At 43.6% G+C, this 19,327-nt stretch overlaps 1 protein-coding gene across 3 annotated transcripts in view; it reads right to left on the bottom strand.

Annotated features, from left to right (window-relative positions):
* Window positions 1-19,002, bottom strand: part of ATP6V0A4 (ATPase H+ transporting V0 subunit a4) — a 48,890-nt gene extending 29,888 nt beyond the window's left edge. For 2 of the 3 annotated variants that reach the window (XM_060279921.1, XM_035127314.2), the window contains exons 1-11: window positions 18,816-19,002; window positions 14,925-15,057; window positions 13,177-13,255; window positions 12,190-12,284; window positions 10,405-10,530; window positions 8,694-8,788; window positions 7,575-7,701; window positions 7,336-7,418; window positions 2,815-2,908; window positions 2,515-2,727; window positions 57-207 (exon numbers count right to left, since the gene is read on the bottom strand). In XM_060279921.1, coding sequence (XP_060135904.1) covers window positions 57-207; window positions 2,515-2,727; window positions 2,815-2,908; window positions 7,336-7,418; window positions 7,575-7,701; window positions 8,694-8,788; window positions 10,405-10,530; window positions 12,190-12,284; window positions 13,177-13,255; window positions 14,925-15,041 — 1,180 coding nt within the window. In that variant the 5' untranslated portion in view covers window positions 15,042-15,057; window positions 18,816-19,002. The remainder of the gene's footprint in view (window positions 1-56; window positions 208-2,514; window positions 2,728-2,814; window positions 2,909-7,335; window positions 7,419-7,574; window positions 7,702-8,693; window positions 8,789-10,404; window positions 10,531-12,189; window positions 12,285-13,176; window positions 13,256-14,924; window positions 15,058-18,815) is intronic. The other variant, XM_060279922.1, reaches the window with a different exon arrangement.
* Between the last annotated feature and the right edge of the window lie 325 nt (window positions 19,003-19,327).

Below are 19,327 nucleotides of genomic sequence, written 5' to 3'. Positions count from 1 at the left end.
CATTTCATTTTAAATCTTTTAAATCTACAGCAAAATATAGAACAGGTTCTGTTTACCTGGATTAAGTTCCCTGTAATTACCCACACCATAGGCATCTACAATAGTCTGAAAACCCAAAGTGAACTTATTGGCCCTGTTAAAGGTAGGAGGAGACATCTTGGTCTGTATCGCAGTCAGGATTGGGTTGATTGAAGAGCCGCTACGTTCCTGCAATCAGATTGATGGCGATTAGGGTCCTACCTGTGAGATTTCGCTACCCCATCTATGCCCACTCGACCACTTCAATCTGCAGGACTGGCACTGCTAGACATGCAACGTAATATCTGTCCTGCATTTGTAAGAACTCGGGTATTGTTGTTTTTTAGTGTGGGAGCACCTAGACTTTGGAACTCCCTGCCTATTGATATCAGGAAAATACCTTCACTGAACTCTTTTAGGTACCTGCTAAAAATATTTTCGTTTAGACAAGCCTACCCAGATATTTAGAAAAGTTGATGTGTGTTTTAATCTGTTTTCAGTTTATTGTTGATTTTAATTTTTTGAATGTTTTAAATTAATGTTGATAGATCTTTTTATGGATAATTTTACTGTTTTCTTGTTTACTTTGATGGGTTGTGGTGGTGGGTTGTTGTTTTTAAACAATCAAGCCCAGTATAAATTTTATGAAACAAATGTATAAACACCTGCAACAAAAAATGGATAAATATCTACGACATAAAATATATACAGCAAAGCTAAGCCAGGACTCAGCTACATTAGTAAAAATAAAACATTATAAATGCATTCTAACACTATGACACCAGATGGCGCTGTAGAGCTGAAACAAGAATTTTCCATTGTGAGCTTTAAAACGTCTCCCCCACCCCCAGTATTTTCAAAGCGTTTTTTATAGCTGCCAAGGGAATCGAACCCTTTAGCAGAATGTCAATGTGTTTGTGACACACATCACAAGTGCTTTGGCTAAACTTCACATTCCAGGGTTCTTTGCACAGGAAACCCCCTAGGGCTGATCTGTAGCGTTAATGTGACCTAGGATTACAGAAGAGTTAAGTATTTCTCCAGAGTCCCAAACTCATTTTATCCAGAAGGTATAAAGTGGGTAATATAGCTAGACACAACAACAAAATAAAATGCAAAATATTTAAATGTACAAATGAAGACAGAATCCTTTAGGACATTGTGCCCAGCTTTAACCCCAGTGATCTCAAATCACACCTCAAGATCTCTACATCCATCAACCGGGCCCAAAGACTAGTTTATATGTTAAAAAATAGAAGCTTATGCAGCAGAGTGAAGGTCAGACAGCATAAAAATGGTTTGAGCAAGAAATAAATAAAACACACACAAACCAGAAAACGGAAATGGCTACTGTCAGCAAATACTGCAGATTATTCCATTTTGAGCTTCATTTCCCCAGCATCAGGGACATTTGTTTTCCGATGTTTCCAAAATTAGCTATTGTGAAGCTGACAACAGCTGTTTTCTGCTTCTCAAACAACCCTGCCCCCTCTTTCCCACTTCATATAAAGAGTCTTGTGCCATGGAATACTACCTGCAAAATATACAGCAATCATGGACCGGTTCAGATGAGCTCAGGGCACTCTTCGCCAGCCTGGTGCCCTCCAGATATTTGGGACTACCAATTCCATCCAAAACAGCCAGCATACCTGTGTAGTCTGAAACATCTGCTTGATGAAGACTGCCTTAGAGGCTGCATGTGGTTGGGAAGTGAGATTGCATCCCCCTTGTAACACACTGGGTGGACCTGCCCTGCCTGTGGTACATATGGATGCCACCTTCCCGAAAAAAAACGTTAATCTTCAGCTCAGGTCTATCCATGTGCTATTTCATGCGCAGGAGGCTTTAAAAGAGGACCCAGCAAATTCATGGAGGGCTATTAATGAATTTGCTTGCCACAGTGGCTAGGTCCTATGCCACCTTAAGGCTGTGTGATATATCACCCAAAACCGATTTGAAACCCATATTGCCATATCAGGTTCATAATTTTTGACCTGGCTATCTAGCGTGAATCATGGTGTGTGTGTGTGTGTGTGTGCACTATGCAGAAATCACAATGTGGGGAAAACCGTGAAGCCAGCCAATGCCTCTACATAGCTCCATCTTTATTTCAGACATCGTGATATATATCGGTTTATCGTGATGCTTAGCTGGCGATATATCATGATGCTGAAAACCAGATATCGCCCTGGTCTACTCATCATTCAGTGGTCCAAAAACACCCTTGAAAATTTCCAAGTGGTTATTGTAGACGACTTAATTAGATGCAAAGGAACCTGCCTTATATTGACTATGGTCCACCTCGCTTTGCCTGTGCTAGCAGACAGCATCTCTCCAGCATCTCTTCATCAGTCCTACCTGGAGATTCTAGGCATGAAACATAAGATCCTTTGCCGGAAAAGTGATCTTTTGCTGTATCCCTCAGCCATTCACCTAGAGCGTGCTAGTGAGTACTCTCTGGAAATCAGCTAAAGAATTTCAGGCCCAGCACCTTACCATTCCCTGATGCAGTGCCCGTTTTACACCGCCTGTGTCCACCACAGGGAACCAGATCTCAGCAATGACGCACTGCTGGGTGACGTCGATGTTGCACAAATTCAGGACGTGGTAGATGGCCTTCATTTTCTTCGCCTTGATCCCCCAGCTCCACAGGTTGACTGACGCCTCCGTCAGCAACCCCTGCCGATGGGACTCAGTTTGGGTGATCACCTGAGAACAAAGGACATACATACATGAAGAGCCCTAGCCTGGCCTGGCCTACCATTAAGTCACAGAATGAGGCCCAAAGCGACCTACTGTGTTTAGATCCTCAATCCTTGTGTTCACACCAGCAGCCATCTCCCGGCGTTCTCCAGCCGACTCGGGGCAAGGGTACACCGTGGCACGGAACCTGGGGGGGAACGAGTCAAAACAAACAAGCCAGTGACCACCATTGTACAACTGGGTTTGTCATGTTCTGAAAACAAGGCCTTCTGGCGGTTCGCTCACTGCGAGAAGTGAGGTTACAGGGAACCAGGCAGAGGGCCTTCTCGGTGGTGGCGTCCGCCCTGTGGAACGCCATCCCATCAGATGTCAAGGAAATAAACAACTATCTGACTTTTAGAAGTCATCTGAAGGCAGCCCTGTATCAGGAAATTTTTAATGTCTAATGTTTTACCATTTTTAATGTGCTGTAAGTTGCCCAGAGTGGCTGTGGAAGCCCAGCCAGATGGGCAGGGTATAGATAAAATTATTATTATGATAATAATGATAAGCCAACAGGGGCCACCATCAAGCTGCTTAGTAATCACAGCAATTCTTCCGTGGTGACTTTGGTGAAAAAAAGAGTGACTGACTCACTTGGCCGTGCTTGGAATGCTAGTGGCCCAACAGTAAGCATAAACCTTGGTGCACTCAGGGTCAGGGTTAGGCCACATTCACACCATTCCTTTAAAGCACCATGATAGCATGTTAAACCATCATAGCTTCCTCCAAAGTATTCTGGGAGCTGCAGTTTGTTAAGGGTCCCAAGAGCTGTTAGGAGATCCCTATTTTCCTCCCAGAGCTACAACTCCCACAGTTCCCTGGGAAGAGATTCTGATTGTTAAACCGCTCCTGTGAGAGGAATAGGGGTCTCCTAACAACTCTCAGCACGCTTAACAAGCTCTTGTGCTCCCAGAATACGTCGGGGAAAGTTAAGACTGATTAAAGTGGTATCATGTGAATGTGGCCTAAACCCAGACCCTCCAAGTGTCCCTATCTTCCAGGGACAGTCCCAGATTTACAGAAGCCATCTCAGTTTATGATTTGATATCGGAATGTCCCGTTTTTCCTTAGGATGTCCCTATTTTCACTGAAGAAATGTTGGAGGGTATGCAGTTATCCAACCCCTTAGCCAAGTAACTATACCACCTTTTAGAAGACATCTAAAGGCAGGCCTGCATAAGAAAGCTTTTTTAAAAAATGTTTAAGGTTTTATTACGTTTTTATATATGTTGGAAGCTGCCCAGAATGGTTGGGGCAACCCAGTCAGATGGGTGGAGTATAAGAATAAGAATAGGACGTCCTTATTTTCATCGGAGAGATGTTGGAGGGTATGTAAACCTTTGCCTTAGTGGGACAAGGGGCAGCATTTATGTCCCTCTCAGACAGTTGCTGCCTGCCCAGCACTTAATGGAACTAGGAAGTCAAACACGCCCTTGTCTGCAAAGGCTTCCCTTTCCTAGTCTAATGGAACCCTGGGAAACAGGCTTCTCTCTGTATGTTCATTCCATGCAGAACCTACAGCAAAGGTCCTTTCCATCCCAAACAACAAAGGCTTGGGTCACACAGGGTGGCATAGTTTTTGGTGGCAGCTCCACGTCCTCTGTAACACATTATTATGCTCGAAGTTCCTTCCTCCTCAAAACAGTATTATTTCAATGGTACAGCATGGCCAGGCGTTTTAAGCATGAATAGGCATGAACAAATCTGTCAATCTAATTTTCATTTAGTTTCACACACACACACTCCCCATCTGAAGTTTGGGTCACCTCATTTCCACACATCAATTTGTGGGTTTCTTTTTTTAAGTCCTGACAAAATTTCGCAAGAGTTTTGGGGCACATCTCTCCCACACAGTATATGCCATTTTGCCTAATATATAATTTTTTCGCAAGCAATTTCCCCCAAATCAAATGATTTTGCTATTTTCACTGACGCACACTTTCTCCTAACACACACACACCTTTTCGCACAATTCTTTTACTGGCTGGCGAACTGCGTGGCAAAATCTGGAAAAGCATAAATTTCAACGGAGAGCTACATTTCGATTCGTGTGCTGTTTCTAAAGTGCGTATCAGGCAGGCTCGCATTAAAATGCAAATCTAATCAAATTTCAGCCCCATCCCTTAATCACGAGTACACAGTAGCCATAACAAGCTCGCCTGAAGTACCACATCTTTTTCTCCAATAATGCACGGACTGGCTGGGCTGTCTATTGTTTGCCAAGCTACCATCTGATTACAAGGCAGCCCTTGCATATGCATGAACCAGAGTACAAGGCAAAGTCAATAATACTTTGCTCCCTGATTTTAGGCAGAAAGTGCTAGGGAAGAATAATTAATCTTTGCTCCAATTTCAACTCTGAAATGGGATCTCCAACAAAATATTCTAAAAAAGGAAAGAAAACCTCAAGCCCCCTAGCCCATTTTCATTATTATTTCTGTTTCATATGCTTCTGAGTTCTGAACCCATCTTTAAATTAGACTTTTAAATCGTGCCTGAAAGATTATTCCTCTTTACTGCAGCCCACAGATTTGGTACTTTTCCCACACGATCACAGTAACTTGGCTTTGATCTTCTAACAGCCCTTTTGCATACAGAATGTCACTTTTACCCTAATGGTACACACGATCTTAAGAAAACTCAAGGAGAATTCGCTGGGAAGCCCCTCTCGGGCGAAGAGATCTGCTGAAGCAGTCAGCGTCCAAGCACCTTCAAGTTAAAGAGAGGAGGATGCAGGTAACACCCACTATTTTTTATTCCACTTTATATTTTTTTGATAGATCTGCGTGTGGATTTGCCACACATGAAACTGGCAGAGCAATGACACTAATTAAAAACAACTTGCAGTAAAAAGAAGAGGTGGAAGCTCTTGCACTGCTGGAGTGTCTCTGATGCCTATTAGCTATTTGTATTTGCATCTTCACTGGTCCCATCACATCCTGGCAAATAGAAGGAGAAGAAATGGAGGCAGTGAGAGATTTTACTTTCTTGGGTTCCATGCTCACTGCAGGTGGGGACAGCAGTCACAAAATGAAACGACGCCTGCTTCTTGGGAGAAAAGCAATGGCAAACCTAGACAGCACCTTAAAAAGCAGAGGCATCACCTTGCTGACAAAGGTCCGTACAGTATAGTTAAAAGCTATGGTTTTCCCAGTACAGTAGTGATGTATGGAAGTGAGAGCTGGACCATAAAGAAGGCTGATCGCCGAAGAATTGATGCTTTTGAATTATGGTGCGGGAGGAGACTCTTGAGTCCCATGGACTGCAAGAAGATCAAACCTATCCATTCTGAAGGAAATCAGCCCCGAGTGCTCACTGGAAGGACAGATCCTGAAGCTGAGGCTCCAATACTTTAGTCACCTCATGAGAAGAGAAGACTCCCTGATGTTGGGAAACATTGAGGGCACAAGGAGGTGGTGACGACAGAGGACAAGATGGTTGGACAGTGTTCTCGAAGCTACAAACATGAGTTTGACCAAACTGCGGGAGGCAGTGGAAGACAGGAGTGCCTGGCGTGCTCTGGTCCATGGGGTCACAAAGAGTCGGACACGACTAAACAACAACAACAAATTTGCATCTTGTCAAAAATAATGTGCCAGAATCTCCAATAGACTACAGCAGCACACACACAGTTTGGGCATGATTCCGACCTACAGAATCATATAATTGTGCCGCTGGAAAGGTCATCAACTCCAAACCCCAGCAATGCAGGAATCACAGCTAAAGACTCCCTGACAGATGGCCACCCAGCCTCTGCTTAAAAACCTCCAATGAAGGATAGCCAACCACCTTCCGACCCAGTACTGCCGAACAGCTCGTAGCACCATCAAGTTCTTCCTGAAGTTGAGTCAGAAGTTATTGAAAATGACTGCTAGAAGTCGCCGGGGGGGGGGGGGTAATTGAAATTGTAAAATGTAATTTGAATGTTTGAGTATGTTAAAATTTCTTCAATAAAAATGTATTTAAAAAAGGAAAAAGGAAAAAAGAAAATGACTGCTAGAGCTAGGAAGTAGGGTGGTGCCTGGAGGATTAGTTTCCTACTGCTCAGGGAATGATAAGATGGGCTTATTAAGGCTGAGGACACATCATACATTTAAAGTCCATTTAAAACATACACACAACACCCCAAAGAATCCTGGGAACTGTAGTTTGCTCGTCACAGAACTACAGTTCTCGGCATTCTTTGGGGGAAGAAATGTGTTTTAAAATGCAGGGTGTGCGCAGGGCCTTAGTCTTGGCCAGCCCTACCATTAGACAAATGAGGTAGGTGACCTTGTGATGAGGGGTAAAGGAAGCAGGTACAGTTTTGCAAAGCGGACTGGTTGCCTCATGCTCAGGTTTGACAGGTGGACCTGTTTAGTCACGACCAGCCCTATCATTAGGCAGAGTGAGGCAGGGAGGTGTTGGAAGGAAAAGCTGTATGTGCTACACAGCCTGCAATGCACCTCAAGTAGCAGGAAATGTCACTCCGCACAGGATTCTTATTTCTGTCCCAAACTCTTGTTTATCACAATAGAAAAAACACCTCCGTTACAGCCAGCACTGCTTTCTCAACAGCACATTTCCCCTTACCCTTCACAAATCTTCTTGATTTTCTGTCTGAGTTGCTCCCCTTGATAGAAGATAATGAACACGTTCTTTTTCATCTCTTCTTTCTGGAGAAAATAAATGCAACCCAAGTGGAATTTTAAAATAGTCGCAGCCGACGAAATACTACGTGTGCAATTTAATGGGGCTGCGCGTACCAAACACAACAGCAGAAGCGACAAAAGTTATTATTATAATTATTTTTTTAAACCGTCTCCACCTACAGTGATAGGATCCTCCAGGGGTGTGTCCATTTCGCTGAACTTCAGATAGATGTTTCCACGGCAGGCTCTCCACAGCAGACGCTCAAAAGGCACCATTCTTTCCCTTTTGATCACGCCAGCTATGAATCTGCGTGTCACACAAACAGAATGGATATGTCATGAGCCAACCCTCTCCGCACTAGGTGCTACAGATATTTGTGTTTTGTACTCGTGAAGTTATTGCCTGTGTTGCCGAGTAGTTGGCTGATGCATGAATGAGACCTCCGATTATGTAAGTAAAGTATTTAAAGTTACTGAAGTGTGTGGTCTATTCACGGAAAAAGGGGTAGAGATGGAGGTGCAATGCAGGGGCATGTTGTAAGTGTCAAAAATGGGGTATTTAAAGGTCTAATAACCTATATTTCCCATGCTTCACAAACCCTGCATAAACTTGTGTTTTTAAACGCTGCTGGGGGCTCTTTCAGCTAGAGAATGAGTCAAGAAGCCCCATGCTTCTTAAATCCAGGCAGCCAGCTATCACTTTGGTAGTTTCCCACACAACATGGGACTTCAGGATTAAATATACTTCCCCAATTTATTCCCAACATATAACAGACAGGGTAGGTTTGCAATTTAGCAACAAAGCTCCACCTGTGCTACTAATCTAGGGCTAGGAGTATCAGAGAAAAATCCTCCTCAAGGTGCTAGCCATTCAACTAGATCAGGTTGCTCAGTTAAAATATTCTAGACTCTTTAACTGATGAAGTGTCCAGAGTTGTGTTAAACTAAAACTAAAGTCTATTTCTACAGAATAAACGTGCCTTTCCCAGCCTGTATTCCCTCAAACTGTGGACTCAGCTACATTAGTAAAAAAACAGTGATTTGAATGTGTTATAAACATACAACACCAGGTGGCGCCGGAGAGCACAAAACCTTTCTATAGCGTTTTTAAATAGGGTTTTCCCCCCTTTGGTATAACAATTTAATTTCTGACTTATTTATAACGTTCCCCCCCCCCCTGTGTGTAGATCTACCATGTGTCTTTCCTCTGTGTCACTGACTTTCTCCTCCTGACTGATTTCCTGATTCTCTCACTTAGTTCCACATATTGAGCTTTCTGCGAGAACATAAATCACTAACCCCAGTTTAGCAGCAACGGCTGCAGGTGTGCTTCTTAACTCCAACAGCCCGGAGGTGTCTTCATTGAAGAAATCATCAGGCAAATTAGTTTCCGTCTGAAATCAGGAATTAAATTTATCCTACAGGTCTAATTGGAAAGTCCACGGAACAGAAAGATGTATGTATATATCATTATTTAAAATATTTATGAATCTCATCACTTCAACATGAGATTCCAGGGTAGTGTGAACAAAACTATTCAGACGTCGCATGAACACAATGTTTAAAAGCAAAAACCAACCACAAACAATCTTTTGGTTTTTAAAATCTAAAGTTTTTTTTTTATAGAAAGGCTAAAAACATTAGGCTAAGGTGGGCAGAAAGGCAGTACCAATTAAAATTTCATTTAAAATGTGTCTGAACCTGGCACCAAAATGGCGACTATCAGGGTAGAGGTAGGAACCTGTGGCCCTCCAGATATTGCTGAACTCCAACTCCCATCAGTCCCTGCTAGCAAAGCCAATGGCAAGGGATGATGGGAGCTGGAGTTGAGCGTCATATAATTAAGCAGACATTTGTTCTTTCCTGGGAACCGTCATTCTGTGAGATATCAGCCAGGCTGGGGATCTCTAAATATATAAGCCTCTGTACCCTCATCAAACTATAGCGCATAGGACGCATGTGGCGCTGTGGGTTAAACCACAGATCCTAGGGCTTGCTGATGAGAAGGTCGCCGGTTCGAATCCCCACAACGGGGTGAGCTCCCATTGCCCGGTCCCAGCTCCTGCCAACCTAGCAGTTCGAAAGCACGTCAGAGTGCAAGTAGATAAATAGGTGCTCCTACAGCGGGAAGGTAAAAGGCGTTTCCGTGTGCTGCTCTGGTTCGCCAGAAGTGGCTTTGTCATGCTGGCCACATGACCTGGAAGCTGTACGCCGGCTCCCTCGGCCAATAATGTGAGATGAGCATCGCAACCCCAGAGTCGGTCACGACTGGACCTAATGGTCAGGGGTCCCTTTACCTTTATCCTCAGCAAACTACAGCGCATAGGCATTTTTTAAAGGGCAATTAAAACTAGACTTGGGAGTTTGAGAGATTATAGAGGTTATGCTGCCGTATGTGACGTATTTTCTCAAGAACTGCCAGTCCCAGGATTCCTTAGTTATTGCAGGCAATTTCTGAGCCCAAGCAAGAGGGCGCCAGCTGAGCATGGCAGCTGACTGACTAGAGGAGGGTGAGCAGCAGAATAATCAGGACCATTGAAATGGAGAGATAGGACTCTTTCATTGCAAGTTCGTGTTGTGGCCCAGAAAATTCTGTTTGGGCACTTATCACATCTACTATATTTAGCCATCTGAGGGCCACATTCCTGCCTGAGCAGCCTTCCGGGGGCCAAATGCCAATGGCGGGCAGAGACATAGGCAAAAATGGAGGGGGTTAATGGATTTAAGTGTGGCATACACCTAACTCTCTCTATCCTCAACTCAAGCAAGCAAGAAACATTTTCAGAGTTCAAGGATGCATCCCAGCCAGGCAGAAACATTCAAGGTGGGCATGACTAGGAAGGGTGTGTGGCTAGGGAGAGTTCTGAGGGCCACAGAGAGAGGCTTGGTGGGCCACATTCTGCCCACAGCCCCAAGGTTTCCCACAGGGCTTCAAACAAATAATTAAGAGATTGCTTCCAACCAGTAGAATGTTCCGAGAAGCCAACAGTGTATTCGAAAATCACCTCACCTCAAAGAAGTCCTGAGTTTTCTTCAGGAGATGTTTCAGTTCAGTCAGTTCCAGAAAGTTCTGCCTCAGTGCCTGCAGATTCTGGTTAGCCTCCTCCAGCTCAGCCTCCAGTTTTTCCAAAACTCCCTGTTTATACCCAGAGCAAAACAAAAGGCATGCCCAATTATTCCTTCATGCACCTCACTGCTGACAAAACAGATCACTATAAAGATGGATAAACACGGTAAACATTTCAAAATACGTCTCAGCCTGTTAGGCAATCTTGCTGTGAATATTAAAAAAATTTAGTGCTGTTCCCGAGAATGAATTATTCATGGATTACTCAAGATATGTGTAGACACTAAAACAAGTAACAGGAAACACAACAAATCTTCCTTTCACCAACATTAGCTAAAATGATGAATGGTGACGGTGAATCTCTAGCAGATCTAGCAGCTCAGGCTGTTTTAGGGTCCAGAGTTCTCCTCATTTTCTTAACTCATTCAGGCTGCAATCCTGAAATCAGAATGGGGAAACTAGGGTTCTCCAGCTAATGTTGGACTCCAACTCCCATCAGCCCCAGCCAGCATGGCCAATGGTCAGGGACGATGGGAGGTGCAGTCTAATACAGTGTTTCTCAACCAGTGTGCCTCCAGATGTTTTGGGACTACAACTCCCATCATCCCTAGCTAGCAAGACCAGTGGTCAGGAATGATGGGAGTTGTAGTCCCAAAACATCTGGAGGCACACTGGTTGAGAAACACTGGTCTAATAACATATGGAAGGCACCGCGTTGGCTACTTCCAGCGTAGAGAAAATACATAGGTCCATTTTCACTTCTCATTCTACGAGATATCAATAGAGATTGTACCAGAGACACAGGAGAGATAAGAGAGAGCACTTTACAGTTTGATGAGCCAATATTGTTCATTTGTTCTCATGATGGAAAGCAACTGGGAATGCCTTTATTAGGAAGACCAACAAAAATGTCACAAAGAACTGAGCAAGCAGGGAGTTGTTGTTGTTTAGTCGTTTAGTCGTGTCCGACTCTTCGTGACCCCATGGACCATAGCACGCCAAGCAGGGAGTAGGAGTCCAAAATTATCTGGAGAACCCTAGTTTCCCCATTCTGATTTTAGGATTATGGCCTGAATGAGTGAAGAAAATTAGGAGAACCCTGGACCCTAAAACAGCCTTAGCTGCAAGATCTGCTAGGAAATTTGCAGTCACCATTCATCGTTTTAGCTAATGTAGTTCATGTTTATTTGTGCCCTACTCTGGATTTCTCCCTGCCCCCCTCAGACGGACAAATACAACTCCTTGCAGTGTATTTCTATTAAGAAGTATATGGTTCTCCTAATATATAAAAGGTAAAGGGTAAAGGGACCCCTGACCATTAGGTCCAGTCGTGACCGACTCTGGGGTTGCGGCGCTCATCTTGCATTATTGGTCAAGGGAGCCGGCGTACAGCTTCCAGGTCACGTTGCCAGCATGACTAAGCCGCTTCTGGCGAACCAGAGCAGCGCACGGAAACGCTGTAGCGGTACCTATTTATCTACTTGCACTTTGATGTGCTTTTGAACTGCTAGGTTGGCAGGAGCTGGGACCGAGCAACGGGAGCTCACCCCGTCGCGGGGATTCGAACCGCCGACCTTCTGATCGGCAAGTCCTAGTCTCTGTGGTTGAACCCACAGCGCCACCCGCATCCCTCTCCTAATATATACAGTGCGTCAACTGCCAATGCTACATACAACACTTCCCCAGAACATGACTAGCACATGCATGTACCTGTCCCAAACTCCTTACCTCTAAGTCAATCATTTCTCGAGGTAGCGGTGTCTCTGGGTATTTTTCAGGCTTGTAAGGCACTATATCATCCCCCATCTCACTCCCCAGAAAGCCTGTGAGCAAACCAGAAAGAAATATGCCATCTAATTTTCACCTGCATGTAAAACGGTGCTATGCTAAGTGTTTACAGTTGCCAACATGGCACCCACAGGTGCGCATGTACCCCTGGAGGTCTTCCTTGGCTCCCACAAGGTCCCTCCCCACCCCTCTGAAATGAAGCTCGAAAGAAGCATTCAGTTGTGGTGTGTGTTTGTTTGGGGTCTGCGTGGGATGTCTACAACAGCTTCTCCCATTTGCAAATGGGCCCAAAATAGGCTCAAAAAGGTTGGTGGCTCTCTGCTGTAGGCCATGTCAAGGGAAGAGATAGCCCAGTGGTGACTAATGGCCTATTTAGTATACAGTGTTACAAAACAAATCCATTATTAAAGGGGTTTGAAACCACACCTACCTGCAGGAACAGTATCCTGAAAATGCCCAGATACTGTACCAGGAATTGAACCTAGCCTAATACAGTGGTACCTCTACTTAGAAATAACTCTACTTACGAATGTTTCTACTTACGAATGGAGCTCCGTCCGCCATCTTGGATGCGGTTTAGATAGGATTTTATCTACTTACGAATTTTTAGATAGGGTTGCTTCGACTTACGAATTTTTTCTCCCAATGCATTCCTATGGGATTCGACTTACACATTTTTTTCGACTTACGAATGTGCGTTCGGAACGCATTAAATTCGTAAGTAGAGGTACCACTGTAATGTCTTCCGTTTACACTCTATTTCTGGGGATTTTTTTTTTAACATGCTAAAAAAAACTTCTCAGAAAAAGAGCCAGCATCTTTTACTGCTGCATCCCCGAGTTACTGTTCTTTTTATAAAGCAGAAACCTGTTCCACGGCTCATTTTAGTGAAGAACAGCACAAGAAGAAAGTTACAAGTCTACTTACGAATGATCCTTTCCAAGGATTCGCATCTTCTGACTTCATTCACAAATTTTCTCTGGAAGCTGTTCACGTTTGCATTCAACTAAATAAATATTAATAATAAAAATTAATAAGAACTGCAAAAGTAAAAACAAAAACAAAACTCCCTGATACCAAGATGAGGGATGCACTGAATAATGACAAACTTAGTTGGTCTGTAAGGTGCTACTGATGGCAAGGTGCTATTTTGTTTTGACTGCAATACAGATAAGTTATGGTTACAGGTAGGTAGCCGTGTTGGTCTGGGTCGAAGTAAAATAAAAAAATTCCTTCAGTAGCACCTTAAAGACCAACTAAGTTTTTATTTTGGTATGAGCTTTCGTGTGCATGCACACGAAAGCTCATATCAAAATAAAAACTTAGTTGGTCTTTAAGGTGCTACTGAAGGAATTTTTTTATTTTACAGATAAGTTAGTTTCAATTAGGAATAATGAACTGTTGTGAGACTGATGGAAGCCCAAAGAACGAAAGAACAAAAAACACAAAATACTGAAATATTTAAGAAATGTTAGTTTATTAGGAAAATGGATGACACGGAAGAGGTAATTGTTTAAAACATTTATGTTTGATCTGTAAAGTGTTAGTTTAATAATGAATGACTTAATGTCACTGTATTTATGATTTTCTTTTTTCTTTATTAAGATTTAACTGTATGATTATATACATATATATATGATAAATATATATTTATGTTTCTCTTTTTTCTTTTCTTTTTCTCTTTTCTTTTTTGTTACCTTTCTTAAAAAAAATTCTTTTTCAAGTTTGCGAGTTTTGATTTGTACGTATTTGCAATAAAAATATATATATTAATCCAACAATGATTGGCTGTCCCTGGGCCAATCTTATAGACAAATCTTAACTTTCTAGAAATCTTTCCATCTGTATATGCATAGACAGTGCAACCTTCAAAGTATAAAATCCCGCAAGCAGTTGTTTACAGCGCCTCACCGCTATAATAATAACAATAATAATAATAATAATAATAATAATAATAATAATAATAATTTATTTATACCCCGCCCATGGGCGGCTTCCAACAGAAAAATAAAATACAGTAATCTATTAAACATTAATAGACAGGGCTGCCTTCAGATGTCTTCTAAAAGTCTGGTAGTTGTTCTCTTTGGCATCTGATGGGAGGGCGTTCCACAGGGCGGGCGCCACTACCGAGAAGGCCCTCTGCCTAGTTCCCTGTAACTTAGCTTCTCGCAATGAGGGAACCGCCAGAAGGCCCTCGGTGCTGGACCCCCCGGGCAGAACGATGGGGGTGGAGACGCTCCTTCAGGTATACTGGACCGAGGCTGTTTAGGGCTTTAAAGGTCAGCACCAACACTTTGAATTGTGCTCGGAAACGTACTGGGAGCCAATGTAGATCTTTCAAGACCGGTGTTATGTGGTCTCGGCGGCCGCTCCCAGTCACCAGTCTAGCTGCCGCATTCTGGATTAGTTGTAGTTTCCGAGTCACCTTCAAGGGTAGCCCCACGTAGAGCGCATTGCAGTAGTCCAAGTGGGAGATAACCAGAGCATGCACCACTCTGGCGAGACAGTCTGCAGGCAGGTAGCGTCTCAGCCTGCTAGGGATCATGGGAGTTGTAGGCCAAAACATCTGGAGGGCCAAAGTTTTGGGAATGCCTGTTCTAATCCTTGCTGCTGGTTCTTTGGGGTGCAACCAACACCACTTCCCCACCCAGCAGGTTCCCATGTCTACTCACATCTCTGAACTGAACCAGGCCCAGCTCTCCAAGCTCTGCCACGCAGCAATAGGCAGACTCCACCTGTAGAAAAAGCTGCGACAGGCACATCTCTTCGCTCCTGAAGACCGACGCCATCTTGCATGCTCTTCTTCTGTGGGGGATATTGAGAGAAATGCTGGAATCGATAGCTCTGTATAAGGACTGCAAGCTCCCTCCACGAGGGCTGGTAGCACTGACCAAGGAAGATGTTTTGCTACGGTAGTATCGACAACGGGGTTGCATCCAAGGTTAGTCCTACTCAGAATCGACCCACTGAAATTAATGGATGTGATTAAATGTATAATGAATTCATATATATACTTATATTCTCTCTCTCTCTCTCAAGCACATACTAAAATTAAATTATTTAGAATTTCAGTATGCAAGATCCATTTCCCCATATAAAGCAGAGCAGGTGTGTGAAGATGTGGCCTCAGTCAGCATGGCAAAGGTCAGGGATGTTGAAAGTCATAGCCCAAAAACAACAACAGATTCTGTCTCTGAGGTAGACAGCAATGCTTTTCCAACCAAAGAAAGGAGCCCTAATTCAGTATACACCAGAACAGGTGCTAGTTTTTTTAAAAAAAATTAAGACTAAGGTTTAAGTCATATGACTGGTAGATTAATCAAGTAAGGCTTTAGCTAATTAATAAGTAAAGGCATCTTTTAAAAAGACTGAGGGTTAAGCACATATATTTAAAAATTCCATTTTGATTCTGGTGTCTTACTACAATAAGGCATAATTTTGGGGAAAGAATATCAGAGACAGCCCTTCCTTAAATTAAAGTGAATGTCACCCACATCTAGGAAAATATTTCAGGTTTCTTCCTAGGCCTAACATGCGATTCTTTAAGAACCAATGTTCAGAAATAGCTTAGGATAGCACTGGAGAGTATATTTCAGAATCTGAATGAATCACTAGTACGGTATTCACTATTGATTAGATTCTCTTGGCAGCCAGTGGCCTGCGATCCCCCCCCAAGGCTGTTATTAAAATTGCTTGCCACCCCTCAGGCTGCAAACTTCCCAGCTGGGGGGATGGGGAGGTGTCAAAAGAAGAGAACAAACCCTGAGGGAAAGCAGGTATAAAAAGAGGGCCTGCTCTGTAGCAACTTCCTCCATCCCACCCAAAAGCTTTCCTTTCCTTTCTGTCCCATTCCTACTTCTGCAAGGAAGAGGAACAAGAGGGTTCTGGGAGAAATTTGGCAGAAGAACTGGGATGTCGCAGCATCCCCTTCAGGGAAGGAGGCAGACATGCAGCAATTGAGGAGCTTCCGTGACTCTTTACCTTGGAAAACAGAGCAGGAGAAGGCCATTCAGCTCTTTTCCATCCATGCTGCCTGTAATCTGCCCTAACCACCATTTAATGGTCAGATTTTCATTCATGCAGCTGTTCAAGAATCAGAAGCTCACAAGTTTCACCTGAAGCAAAACACTGCAGGGTGGAATGCCTAGTTCTTTCACCTGAAGATTTCTGTGTGCTTTTTGCAAACTTTGGAGCCTGTGGGAAACTTCCTCTTGGCCCCACATTGACTACAATGCTGTTTTGGCACGCATCAGCTGAGTTCGCGATTAAGTGTTCACCCCCAGCCCAGAGTAGGGATCCTAGATGTGTGCCACTGGATCTTCCATTAGGTAGTCCTGCTCATTGAATTAATCTACATAAATGTGGAGAGGAACTATAGCTCAATGGTACAACACACCACTGGCATCCTGAAACTCTCAGGTTCAGTTCATAGCATCCCTAGTTAAAAGGGATCAGGTAGCAGGTGGGGGGGGGCAGGCTGTGCCTGAGACCATGGAGAGATGCTACCAACCCAAGTAGGCAAAACAAAACTAGATGGCCCTTGCCTACATTTTTCCTGTGCCTACGTGCATGCAACTGTCCCTGCACAGGACTCTCTGCACGGGGTCAGGAACCTTGAAAAAGCAGAGTTTCGGATTGTGCTGTTCCAGACCCTTCCACCCAGTCACTAACCAGATCAGGAACTGTTTAATTTCAGCAAGGTTGTGGCATTGTGCACCACCTGACCATGGCACAGAATGGGCATGCAAAGGACAATAATCGGGTGCTTTAAAAGAAGGGAAGGGGCTTGCTTAGGCTCCTTATCCATGGTTTTATCAGGTTCCAAATAAGTTAAATAAATTGTTGTTGTTTCCGTTATTACTATTATTAATTGGTCTTGCTCTTACCAAATTTATTACCTGCCCTTCTCCCCAAAGTCCCAGGGCGAGTTCCAACATTTAAACACACAATATTGACAACCCAAAATAACAGAAATAAGGTGAGCACCCTAAATGCTCAATATAGAATCTTGAATGGGCGTTTAAAGACTATTCCGAAATTTTAAGGGTCGCACCCCATCCCTTCTCTCCTCCACTACTACAAAACAAATCAACAAAACTGAGAAAGAGGCAATAGGAGGGCAGAGAGTTGTGGAGAGACAAGGGCACCCATGGACTTTCTTCACTCTTTGAAGCAGAGCATTCTAGGGATGAAGGCCAGATTCCTTCATGGGTTTCCATCAACCTAACACACACCCCATTTTCAGTATCTTAAGCCCATCCTGGCACCTCAGCTTCAAACTTAATATGTATTTAGAAAAAAACAACATTTAGAGAGGCTTTTGCTTTATAAAGCAGGATCAGAAAATTAAGAAACTTTAAAACTGAAATTTACCAGACATTCATCCTTAATGGTTAAGGGCACAATCCACAGCCAGGATACACAAGTAAAATCCCAAAGAAGCTGCTCTATACTGGGTCATAATATGTGCCCCTCTCTGCCAGTACTGTCTAATCCAGGGGTCAGCAAACTTTTTCAGCAGGGGGCCAGTCCACTGTCCCTCAGACCTTGTGGGGGGCCGGACTATATTTTGAAAAAAAAAAAAAGAACTAATTCCTATGCCCCACAAATAACCCAGGGATGCATTTTAAATAAAAGGACACATTCTACTCATGTAAAAACACCAGGATGCATTTTAAATTAAAAAAAAAAAAACATTCTACTCATGAAAAACATGTTGATTCCGGACCGTCCGCGGGCCGGATTTAGAAGGCAATTGGGCCGCATCCGGCCCCCGGCCTTAGTTAGGGGACCCCTGGTCTAATCTGACTCAGCTGTTCTCTATAGTCTCAGGAATACCTTTTTTTTTAACCATCACTTGATATCTGCTCCTTTTAATGGATGATACCACGAACCTGAATCTGGGCTTTCTGGATGCAAAGCATGCCCTCTGCCACCAAGCTATGATTCTTCCCTGCATGAAGTGGATATATTCGACACTAAATGTAATTCTCCTGAGATTTTGACCTTACTGCACATATCCAAATCACCCTCAAGGATACTAAGATACTAAGAGCACAAACGAGCTGTGGACTGTAGCCTCTGAAGTCCATGGGCTTTTCTTCCACACATGCACAGTTCAAGTATAAATATTGCTAAACTGATCCCGTATCGCTCCTCACCACGGGATTAAAATGCAATTCATATCCCTCATCTACATCATCTTATGAAAAGCAATAATCATTCACATTCATTTCTGCTAGCCTCTTGTTCGCTTCTTCGTACCGAGGTTATAATTTGATCAAGCACACCAGCAATTAAAGAGCCTTGGAATCCTGTGCTGTTGGATGTTAATTGCTGGTTTCAAAATACATCTTTAGCTATTTAATCAAAGCCTCCATTATTCAGTGGGGGAGAGGGGAGAGGCCATTTGCTTCTGAATGGGAGAAGAAGAAAAACATTTAGGATCCGTATGTTGAAGTGATTTTCCCCCTTTAGGAAAATTCAATAGGCACTGCAAATGCAGAGAAGTGGCTATATGCCCCTCTGAGAATTGCCGATAGTTATCCATGCCAAGATCTCACCTCAGTCACCTGGTCTTCAGTTTCCTTTCTCTGCGTAGCCTGAATGAATGCTGAAACTCTTTCCAGCTTGACAGAGCTCCAACTGAAACACTGGGGTGAGCTGCAGTTCTAGGCATGTGTCCTTAGGACAGCTAAACTGGTCCTGGCTAGACCAGAGACCAGAGTGGAAATATCAGGAGCCATGCTGCTCCATCTAAACCTCTGGTGTCAGATCTGTGAGATAAGAACTAGCAGTGTTGTGTCAGCACAGTGTGTGTGTTGCCATTACAAACACAACCATTCCCTCTCAACGTGTGTGTTGGGGTGGTGGTGGTTATACTGTTCTATAAGCAGATGCAGAGAACGGAAGACAAATACCTCTGCTTCTTCAGTCTCTCTGCAGTTCTCACCTCACAGAAGTCCTTCTCCGTCTCGGGTCCCTAGCTGTTGCCGGACTACAACTCCCATCATCCTTAGCCAGCATGGCCAGTGGTCAGGGGTGATGGGAGTTGTACTTCCAAAACACCTGCAGA

Source organism: Zootoca vivipara, chromosome 10, assembly GCF_963506605.1.
Source record: "Zootoca vivipara chromosome 10, rZooViv1.1, whole genome shotgun sequence".
NCBI lineage: Eukaryota > Metazoa > Chordata > Lepidosauria > Squamata > Lacertidae > Zootoca > Zootoca vivipara.
The sequence above is the reverse complement of the archived record's forward strand: the minus strand, read 5'-3'. Positions and strand labels throughout refer to the sequence as shown.